The sequence below is a fragment of the Podarcis liolepis genome, assembly GCF_965112155.1.
Source record: "Podarcis liolepis genome assembly, chromosome: 2".
Classification (NCBI taxonomy): domain Eukaryota; kingdom Metazoa; phylum Chordata; class Lepidosauria; order Squamata; family Lacertidae; genus Podarcis; species Podarcis liolepis.
In genome coordinates this window covers 29,053,203-29,064,055 of record NC_139555.1, presented here as the reverse complement: position 1 = coordinate 29,064,055, position 10,853 = coordinate 29,053,203, and the positions used below count along the sequence as shown (strand labels likewise).

The 10,853-nt window shown below is 46.0% G+C and overlaps 1 protein-coding gene across 22 annotated transcripts in view; it reads right to left on the bottom strand.

Moving 5' to 3' along the window:
* Nucleotides 1–342: 342 nt before the first annotated feature.
* Nucleotides 343–10,853, bottom strand: part of CEP131 (centrosomal protein 131) — a 29,624-nt gene continuing 19,113 nt past the window's right edge. For 12 of the 22 annotated variants that reach the window (XM_083489877.1, XM_083489861.1, XM_083489876.1 and 9 more), the window contains 10 exons: nt 10,252–10,354; nt 8,798–8,999; nt 7,056–7,163; nt 6,471–6,588; nt 5,084–5,158; nt 4,849–4,991; nt 3,472–3,649; nt 2,944–3,140; nt 1,679–1,739; nt 343–683 (listed from right to left, as the gene is read on the bottom strand). In XM_083489877.1, the coding sequence (XP_083346003.1) occupies nt 609–683; nt 1,679–1,739; nt 2,944–3,140; nt 3,472–3,649; nt 4,849–4,991; nt 5,084–5,158; nt 6,471–6,588; nt 7,056–7,163; nt 8,798–8,999; nt 10,252–10,354 (1,260 nt within the window). In that variant the 3' untranslated portion in view covers nt 343–608. Of the gene's footprint in view, nt 684–1,678; nt 1,740–2,943; nt 3,141–3,471; nt 3,650–4,848; nt 4,992–5,083; nt 5,159–5,611; nt 5,680–6,470; nt 6,589–7,055; nt 7,266–8,797; nt 9,000–10,251; nt 10,355–10,853 lie in introns of those variants that run through there. The other 10 variants (XM_083489873.1, XM_083489870.1, XM_083489859.1 and 7 more) reach the window with 3 other exon arrangements.

Here is a 10,853-nt window from a genome sequence, read left to right as displayed (position 1 = left end):
AAACAGGTCAGCTGACTCCTCCTTAGAGTCAGCGTTGCCCCTTGTAGAACTTAGCAGGGAGGATGATTGGGACAACATTAGAATTAGTTGGGTTTGGCTGCCGTTGGCCCTGGCTCAACCTACTGTTGTGCCCCCTGCCTCCTGCCCTACCAGTCCGACACTGGTGCAGACAATACTGGACTAGATGAACTAGTGGTCTAACTTTGTATATAAGGCAGCTTCCCGTGTTACCAATGGTGAATAATGCAGGGCCAAGAATGCAACCGACAGGGGGTCTCCTAAGCAGGCAAGACTAGCTTTAGCAGAGAACAGAGAGGGGTAAAAATCACTGCTAGGCAGACATCTTACAAATCAGCTGGATTTACTGTTAAAATACATTGGCAAGAACTGGGATACCACCCAGAGGTCATATCTCAGGCACAAGTAAAGAAACAGGTTAAAAAAAATATTTTTTCTTAAAAAGGGGGAGAGGGGATCCCTCCCCAACCCACGTACAGATTAGTGTTCGTTTTATCTTAAGTCTCTTGTGGACCACGACAGGCACATTTCTGTTGCTGTTCGTGATCACTGGCTCTGTCCTTGCAGGGCTGTTGGTACCAGTGCAGCCGCTACTTGGCTGCTAGCAGCTGCTTACGCTGTTGCTCCAAAAGGGCCTCTAGGTGGTCTGCCCTCTTCACGGCCGCCTGAAAAGAGAAGATAATTCAGTTCAGGGGAGAAATATGTATAGCGGTGAAAGGATGAAAGAGGAAAACAGCAGAATTTGCCATGCAAGGATGTAATCGCAGAAGTTAACAGAAGCTAATAAAATGAACGCAAATCAAAATTATTCTGATCGTTAAGGAATCGCTTTTAAAACAGGAAGGTAAAAATTGTTCAAGGTCTCACTTTTATTGTTGAATTTAATGCAGGCGGGTGGGCGCGGAGAACAGGAAATAGGTACAAGTTAAATTGCAGGGAAATGATTTGGGATTTCGAATGATGGGACAGAAGTGGTTAAAAAGGGTGAGCATAAGCTTCATGTGGCATTGCAAAAGGAGGAATGTTTTACAAGATTGTGTAGGTGTTAATCTAATCACAGTCAGGATTTATCACATTTAGGAAATGGATTCTAGTATATGTTGGAGAGGATGTATAGAAACAAGTAATTAGAGACATCCATGGCAAAGTTGTCCTAAAATCCTGGATACATGGAGGAAAATGTTAAATATCATTAAACAAATTATGGAAACTAATCTAATAAAAAACATGCTGATTAATTCATTTAATTAATTAAACCGACTTTTAAAAAACCATTAATAATCTCTTAATGAGTACAAAGGTGTTGGTGAAATCTTGATATCGCTAGCCAGCTACCTTTGGTTTGCTCTTGATCTTTCTAACTGCCTGCAGAAGTCAGAGGATTAATTTATTTTATAGGGCTTTGGCCTCTCCTCAGTAGTCTCTTTCAAGGAGGAGTTGGTGCCACGAGCATTTCATAACTCTTTTGCAAACTGTGACTCGGCAGCCAGCCAGTGCCTTCAATGTCTCTTCCCCTAATGAGCCCAGGGCTAGCTCTGCCATGTCACAACCTCCACCTGCGTCCTTGGATCCCATGAATTAAAGCTATCATTGTTTTCCTCACTTTTGTCTTATTCTCTGCATCAATGGTGACAAGGATAAGCAGGTTTGCAGCTCTCACCTCATGTAGTTTTCGAAGGCTGTTCACTGCTTCCTCTTTCTTCACAATTGCTGTCTTCACTCTACAGAGAAGAAGGCGAAAGGAGACTGAGACCCAGGGTCATACACTTATGGCACCCTTGATGTTCTGCTGTTGTGTTGGAAGCTGGGGAAGAGGAGGAAGATGTTCCTGCTTCTGCAAGGACAATACCTGCCTCCTCTCTTTGGCTTCTCTAGAAGATCTCACATGGCGATATAAGCCCTTTCCCGACATTCAGTGGTGAATGGTGCCCCCAAATGAAGACAGATTTAAGTAGACTGTTTAAACATGTAGTAACTCCAAACATGCAGTCTCTGTACATGTGACTGGACACCCTGCTAAAAGGCTAGGGTTTCTTTAGGCAAAAGGTGATGCTGGGGTGTGTGTGTTAAAAATAGGTCCTGTTATACATGGGTCTTTATGCTCTCAGAATAGCAGTAAGAGATTATACAAATGTCTGAAAAATGACTGGGGTGCAGGTTTCTTTTTAGAGACAGCAACAAATGAAGAACCACCCTGAGATCATATGATGAAAGGCAGTATATAAATCTAAGGAATAAATAAAATAAAATATGAGGCAGGTGACATTTGAAACTACTGGTTAGTGCTGCAAAAATAGATCATTTTGCTTACTCTGCTGTCTAAGATCTTGAAGATCCCAATTAACTGTAGTAAATCTTTAAGCAAAAAAGACAAGCAACTCAACCTATTGCGTTCACATGCAGTCTAGGTCCAAGGGACAAACCAAAGCTACAGGGACAGATCAGTGCTGTACAGACTTGAGATAGTGAAGAGGAATTTGTGCTACTGAAAGTCTCAGAAGAAGTGGTGGGACACAATATAGGTTTTTTCAGTAGTCAGGGACAGCAAGACCTCAGAACCAAGCACAGGTCTCTGACCTTCCCTCCTCATGACTTTCAGATGCAAAATACGTCATCAGCTTATTGGTGCCAACTTGCATAAGATTATACAGGTCACAATTCAGCTTGTTGTGGTGCAGAACTGCAGTTATCTAGGCATAGAATGTTAGCTCCCTGATTAGCTACACAGCCCTGTCACATCGCCACTTGACAGTTTTGCACCTTGGCAGGGCTGCCACACTAAAACTGACAAGAGCTTCTGCCTTGGGTGTGCATGGGTGGAAAAGACAACCGCAAGCGTCACTTGGGATATGCCAGCCCAGGTTGCTGCAGCACTGTTCTAGGTCAGACCTGAACTCATCTACAGCAAGTGAGATTAATCCTCACCTTTTATGCACTTCTTCCAGCTCCTCCTCTTTGTCCCTCCTCACTCTGTCCAGTTCCAAGCGTTGCCGGGCACGAAGCTCAGCCATATCTGTCTTGAGCCGCTTGTTCTCCTCCTCTGTGCTCACCAGCCGATCTGCAAATTCCTGCCGGATGACCTCAGAGAGGCTGCTGCGCTCCTGACTTAGCTGATCCGCTACCTGTTACAGCAAGCAGAGAGGGGGAAGAGTATGTGACATATTGATGTCACTTTCCAGATATGCAAGAGATAAAGTCAGAGAGAAGGCAATGCTCAAGCTGCCATCCAAGGTCTGTCTAATTCTTTATTCTGCAGTTTACACCAGCAGAATTTACAGGTCCTTAAACCTTATCCAAAGACAAGAACCCACACACCTCTCCCATACTCATCGCATCAGGGTCTCTGGGATTCCTCCCTACCTTCCCTTTCTCCCCTGGATTTGGAGAGGAACCTGTCTGAGCAGAAAAAGCTTACTAGGAAGTCACCGCTCACCTTCTCTGTGATACACCCACCTTTCGGATATCCTCTGTCTCCTGTTCCTTCTGCCGCAGCAGACCTCGCAGGTGAAAAATCTCGCCTTCTGCCTCTGAGAGCCGTCCCTTCATCTCGTTGCAGCGCTCTTGGAGTTTACGTTCTGAGTGTTCCATTTCTTGCAGCTCTGCTTCATATTTGTCCCGCAATCTCTTTATTCTGAATAGAGAATGGGAAGAGCTCCTGACTGCCTGCTCACGCTGGAGCAGACCCCCCAGTTTTGTCAGGAGGCCTTTGAGGCATAATACAGCTCTTAAGACCATTTTTATGAATGAGGTGACTGTAGAGAAGGGTTCTCAAGCTTTCTGCCCAGTGGGGCCACTTGAGAGGGCTGAAAATTACTGAGGTCTAGAAGTCACAAAATATCGGTGGAAGGGTAGAATTGGTTTGGAGCTCATATCCTGAGGCATTGCTTTACAAATTTGCCAAAGCACAAATGAAGTGTTCTGATCTTCTGGCACTCTGAACAAAGTGCGTTTGTGTGTAAAGGCAAGCCAGTTCTGAGAAAGTTCCTTCTATCTTTCAGCTTCCAAAAAGACACAGATAAGTGCCTTCATTCAACGACCGATAAAGGCACTGTGGGCCATCTATTGCATGCACCAGATCTAATGAATACCTGGAGCGATGAGAAAAATAAAAAAGGCAAGGTAGCAAATATGTGGGCTCAAGGACCTCGTCACAAAGGAATACCAGCAATCCCACCTGTAAAGTCAGGATTATTACCTGTTGCTTCAAATGGCCAGTGATTCAAGGAAAGCAAAACAAGTGTATAAAATATGCAGATACACACCACCTGACTAGGCCAACTACTTGCTTGTGTGGTTGAGGGTCACAATACCTCGAGGACCACATCTCCCCATATGAACCAACCCAGACCTTGCAATCATCACCTGAGGTCCTTCTTTGTGTGCTTCCTTCATGCAAGGACCAGAGGGCGGCAACACAAGAATGGGCCTTTTCTGTGGTGGGTCCCAACTTGCGGAATGCTCTCCCCAGGGAGGCTCGCCTGGAGCCTTCATTACATTTCTTTAGGAGCCAGGCAAAAACATTCCTCTTCTCCCAGGCCTGTGGCTAATTAAACAATCTATGGTCTTTTAAACTATGTGTGGAGGAGTTATTGCTTTTGTTCATTATGTGTGTGTGTGTGTGTGTGTGTGTGTGTGTGTGTGTGTGTAGCAAACTGCCCTGTGATCCTCAGATGAAGGGCAGTATAGAAATTTTAATAATAACAACAACAACCCTGCACAAGGTCCATACTGAGAACCCAGCTTATAAAAAGCTTGAGCCAAAATGCAGAAGGCCATTTAGGGAACAATGGGAACGCAATTATTTTTGACCTTCGTACATAACTGATTTACCTGTTCTCTGTGGCTCTCTCACACTCTTCCTTAGCAGAGGACATGTCAGCTTCTAGCCTCTGAATGACCAGTTCAATCTCCTTGTCCCTCTCCTTCCGCACTTCTTCCCTCAGCTCTCGCTCCCGAGTGAGCAGCCAGGCCTCCTGAAGGCAATAAAAGAGAGCCCAGGTAAAGTTTAATCTGGGCAACCAAGGTAAAGCGAGAGGGCAGCTTAAAAGGGGAACTACAACATTACCTCCTTCTTTAGGTAGTTGGCCTCCCAGGCCTGCTTCTCCATCTCCAGCTGCACCTTCAAGGCCTGCACCTCTGCCTTGAGGAAGGAGGAAAGAGCACAGTGAGGTGGGGATCAGGGACAAAGGAGAGAGAGGGGCTGACCCCTCAATCTCTTCCCCTTCCAATATATTAATCGTGGTCCAAGATTTCCAAATCAAAATAGCATGTGTGTTTACCAAATGGATGCTCAAAGAGGATTGAAATTATTATTTTCATCTACACCACTCCAAATGATTCTATGATTCTATGATTGAAAGGCTTTCTGCTTTGCAAGAGTGCTCCACACCCGGTGCAACCACATCGGTTGCGTTCCCCCAGAGCCGCCTCTGGCCACAAGAAAACGAAGGTGGCAGGACAGAGGCTGTTTTCAAAACTACTGTCTGTCTCCAACCTCAGAATACGTCCACATTCTTCACAGAGACATAGAGGCCATGGCCAGGCTTACTACTAGCTTGCCAGGCTCTTTGCCTGTCTGTGTATGTGGTCTCACCTTCCAAACTGCACCCCACTCATCAAACAGAAAGAGAACTGGGAGCAGATTGGGATTCCATTCTAGTCCTGCAATGAAACAGGTCAAAAAACTGAGGTCACTGACACAATTTGTCTGCCAACCCTCAACCACACCATCAAAATCCAAGTGGCAAGTGCTGAATAATGGGAAATAAGGGTTTTCTGGTGGCCCATTCTAGGCAAACTTATGCACTTCCCTGATAAGCTACAGCTTGAGAAGAACTAGCTCACTCCAGCCCTCTATAGCAGGGGAGGGAAGATTTCAGGCTTGTTTGATCTGCCATGGTTTTTGTTTTGTTTTTTTACTAGAACTCCAAGATCAATCAATCAGAGCCATATTCAAAAGACACAGGGGTATATCTAAAGACCAGGGTGGCTTTGAGCACTTTCTGAGCCCAGAAACTGAGCTCAAAGTCCTTTCCCACAACGGTTAGCTGCTTTCATTTCAGTACCCTAATTTAGGGTCATTTTGCTGTTGCTGCTCTTGAACCATTCTTTGTTAAAACTATCTGGAGTCAGAAGCTCTTACTGATGCGCAACAAATGTACCAGATCTGCCTTCTGCCCACTCCTGTCCTGTATTGTGCCATGCCTCCCTGTAGAAAGCTGTCCCAGTCCAACAGGGGAAGTGCAGGTAAGTCCATGGGACAGAGCTGATCTACGTAACAGGATACATGTTTAGGGAGGGGGAGGGCCAACAGGAAATCAAGATGCAGTTAAAACTACATTTTCAACTTCAGAAACCAGTCGAATCATATAAAGCAAAAAATGTCATCTACCGATAAACGAGAGGGTATATGGCCCAGCAGTGCAGAAATCCCCAGCGTTGTATACACAGACCTGATGGCGTCGCTCCTGCTCCTCCTTCCCTTTCTTATATTCCTCCTTCAAAGCTTTGGTAACAACAGAGCTGTTGTCTTCCAGCTGCCGCCGCAGGTCCTCCAACTCAGTCCTCTGCCTGGGGAGCACAGATCAATACCATGGAACTGACAGCTTACCCGGCTTGGCGAGACAATCCAGGGAGAAGCTGGACCTCACCTCTCTGGAGAAATGGGGGAAACTGGAGCCTCAGTCTGTTCTTAGTCACTCTCCCAGCAAAGGCAATTTACAGAGAACTGACGCAGGGTGGCATGGGGAAAGCACGTACCACAGTGTTTCAAGCATCTTGCAATACACAGCAAGAGAGGAAGCCGCAAATCTTCCTGAGAGCTAAAATTTCCCCCTGGAAGTGGAACAAGCTGCTCCAATCTCACCTGGTAACTTAGTATGAGATGTCTATGATGAAAACAATACACTCTGGGACTTGGTGTTTGTTACCTTGCGGAATTCCAGTACTTGGTGGGTTCTTTCTATGCACTCTGCACTGCACAAACCAACCTGCTCTACATATCCAGCAGCTTTGAAGCCAGTACCTACTTCTCTCACCTGGCCGCCTGCTGGTTGAGCCTTTCTTTCTCCTCGGCCACCTCATTGTACAGTCGGCGCCTCTGTTGCTGCAGAGCCTGTTCCTCCTGCTCCAGTTGTTTCTCATACCTGTGTGGAGGGACTCTTTCAGAGAGGGTCTTACCAAGGGTGCTGTATCCTTGGTTTGGCCTGAGGTTTAGGGGGAAGCAGAGGGAGCAATGATTTCCTATGCTGGGAGAAAATGTAAGATGACACATAGTCCCTTTTGGGCATACTTAAGAGTTATCAAAAAACACAGCCATCACAGAAGAGAGGGGCCAAATTTCCACTTGGGAACAGAGAAATTGGAAGAGGGGAAACCCGGCAGCTGGGAGGAAAGGCTCAGTAAGAATGTTATCAAGGTCACAGCAAGCATGCAAGTAACTCTTGAGAGGTTGCTACCCCCCCCCCAGCTCTGTTTATCTGCTACCTCCTTCCTATAGAACAACAACAGGTGTCTGTCTTGGCTCTCTGAAGTCAAGACTAACAGCCAGGATAGCACCACAAAGCTGTTTCTGGACAAGGAAATACAATAACAGCTTTATGGTAAGTGCCAATGTGCTTACTCTCCCTCACCTCTACGTACTGTATCAATGGTATTGTATTGCCTTTCTCGCCCTGATCTGGCCACAGTGATCCATGCAACGGTCACCTCCAGGCTTGATTACTGTAACTCGCTCTACGTGGGGCTGCCCTTGAAGCTGACCCAGAAACTCCAGCAGGTGCAGAATGCCGCGGCAAGGCTCCTTACAGGGTCCTTGCCGTGGGACCACATTCATCCAGTGCTTTACCAACTGCACTGGCTCCTGGTGGAGTACAGGGTCAGGTTTAAGGTGCTGGTTTTGACCTTTAAAGTCCTATGTGGCCTAGGACCCATGTACCTACCGGACCGCCTCTCCTGGTATGCCCCATGCCTTTACGGTCCACAGATGACAACATTTTGGAGGTCCCAGGTCGCAGAATGGTTAGATTGGTCTCAACTAGGGCCAGGGCCTTTTCAGTACTGGCCCCGACTTGGTGGAACGCTCTGTCACAAGAGACTAGGGCCCTGCAGGACTTGACATCTTTCCGCAGGGCCTGCAAGACAGAGCTGTTCCATCTGGCCTTTGGTTTGGACTCAGTCTGACCCTTATGTTTCCCTCCCCTTATGGTCTTGATTTATCGGCTACTTTTAAAATGAGGCTGCATTTTAAATTGCATTTTAACCTGTATTTTAAACCCCCCCCCCCATTATGCTTTTACTGTGATTTTATTGGTGTTAGCCGCCCTGAGCCTGGCCCTGGCAGGGGAGGGCGGGGTATAAATAAAATGTATTATTATTATAATGGGAGAAACAGCTAAACTAGCAGTATAACTAATCTACACCCAATTTTTTCCAGCTGTTACCTTCCACTGAGTGAGTTGTTCACACAGTTTTCAGGGGTGCTGCCTTCTCCAACTGTCAAGCAGAAATACTATACCCGAGCAGCTTGTTTCCTGCTGCCACCTTTCTGCCCCAACTCTCTCTCTCTCTCTCTCTCTCTCTCTCTCTCTCTCTCTCTCCCCACAGGCCACCTTCCCTTCCCTGAACAGCTGCCATGCAAGTCCTCACTTCTTCTGTGTGCCACCACACTGGGTTGCCTCACCAGCTCCTCCCTCTCTTTGCAGAGTTGCAATGTAGTCCTCTTCCACCGCCCCTCTGTATAACTAAGTTGTGCAAGCTCTGCGCCCTAAGCCCTACATACCGTTGCCTTGCCAGCTCTCTCTCTCGTTGCCCCTGCTCTTCTTTCTCATGCTCCAGCATCTCCCTCAGCTCCTCCGTCTGGCGTACGTAGCGCTGGGCTGCCCGCTCATCGGATTGTAGCAGCTCTGCTTCATGCAGCGTTTTCAGCTTTTTGATCTCTAGCTTGTGCTTAGCAATAAGCTTCTGAATCTCAGGCTCCAGACCTGAATGGAGAACAAATGGGGAGAACTATTAGCAAGATATGGGTGGCGGTGGTCACTAAAGAAAGGTCCCATTTGCCAAGGTAGGCAAACTTTGCTGAAAAGCAAAAACTACAATTGGAATACTTTACATTAAAACATTCTATGCACACATGCAACCTTTATATACAGCACATAGCTCTCTGGGCATGGCAAGTGCTGGTTGACCTAGTGAATGATGGAGGCTTACTGTGCATGATACAGTAAGAAGAAGCCTTGCAACCCTGACAGTCATCTGACTGGGTCACCCTCATCTCAGTTCCAAACAAAAACTCTAGTAACAGAGCTGAGCCATGGTAAGGGAACAGAAAAGAAAAATGACCTCTGATCCTAGTAGGGCAAAGAATACACAATGCTTACTAAGTAATTCTCAACAAGGAGAGACTACGTCAAATCCTATAGATTGTGCTTTTTAAAAAGTCACTCCCTAGTACTTTTGTTAAAGAAGCTTATTTTTTGCACAAAAAGCTGGAACAATCTCCCCTCCATCACCTCCCTAAAGTCACACATAAGGATGACTCAGTTTTAGAAGCAGGGATGCAACAGTGCTAACTGTACTGAACACCCCACCCCAATTGCATTTTAATACAGAGGCTTTTACATTGTTAGTGTCATTACTTTTTAATTAATATATACATATAAAAAGGGGATGCGGGTGGCAGTGTGGGTTAAACCACAGAGCCTAGGACTTGCCGATCAGAAGGTCGGTGATTCGAATCCCCGTGACGGGGTGAGCTCCCGTTCCTCTGTCCCAGCTCCTGCTAACCTAGCAGTTCAAAAGCACGTCAAAGTGCAAGTAGATAAATAAGTACCGCTCTGGCGGGAAGGTAAATGGCGTTTCCGTGTGCTGCTCTGGTTCGCCAGAAGCGGCTTAGTTATGCTGGCTACATGACCCGGAAGCTGTATGCCCCAAAGTCGGTCACGACTGGACCTAATGGTCAGGGGTCCCTTTACCTTTACATATATAAAATGCATTAGCTATGTGTGTTTTATTTGTATTAGTTTTCATTTTAGTGAGCCGCCTTGAGTCCCTGGCAAAACGCAGGATAGATTGTAATTATTGTAATTATTATTACTCTTGCTATTATTATTATTATTATTATTATTATTATTAAAGGAGTCAGTTCTGCAGTCCCACTAACTTTACATTGAATAAGCCACTCCTTGTGCATAATGGTAGCAAGAAGATGACTCAGTCACAGATATCCACAAGTACCTTTAACAGTGATCTCTTTGATCTTCTTGGTTTTCTCATCAATCCATTTCTCCCGGCGGATCTTTTCTGTGGCACTCATGAGTTCCTTCAGCTTCTTTATTTCCTGCAGGGGAAGAAAAGGGGAGGGGGGAATGCAAGACACAAATCAGACATTTCTTCATTAAATACTGAAAACATGCTGCCCATGAACCTGCCCAGGCTGTCATGAAGTGCCTCCTCTAGACACAGAGAAAGCAGTAGCTGCACACCCTGCCTCCCCGCAACTCTGGCTGGATTCCCAGCAATGCAACCTTGCAAAGAAAACCTGTAATGAGTTTTCCTTCCCAGCTATCAACAATATATCCAAAGATAGAGAAACAGCAACGGAACCTACTGAAAGCAGATACCTAAGTAAATTCGGGTTTGTGCACTACGCTCACACTCACACAGATTGAGTATATGAGCAGGACTGTGCATATTTATGTGGCAAAGCAAGATGAGGGATATCACTTCTGAGGATCCCAAATTTTAAGAAGCAGATTTCTAACCACAGGCACAGAGGAAGGTGGTCTGGTGATTTCAGCTGAAGGCATACTGTTGGCTGACTTGCTAGTAGCTAAGAC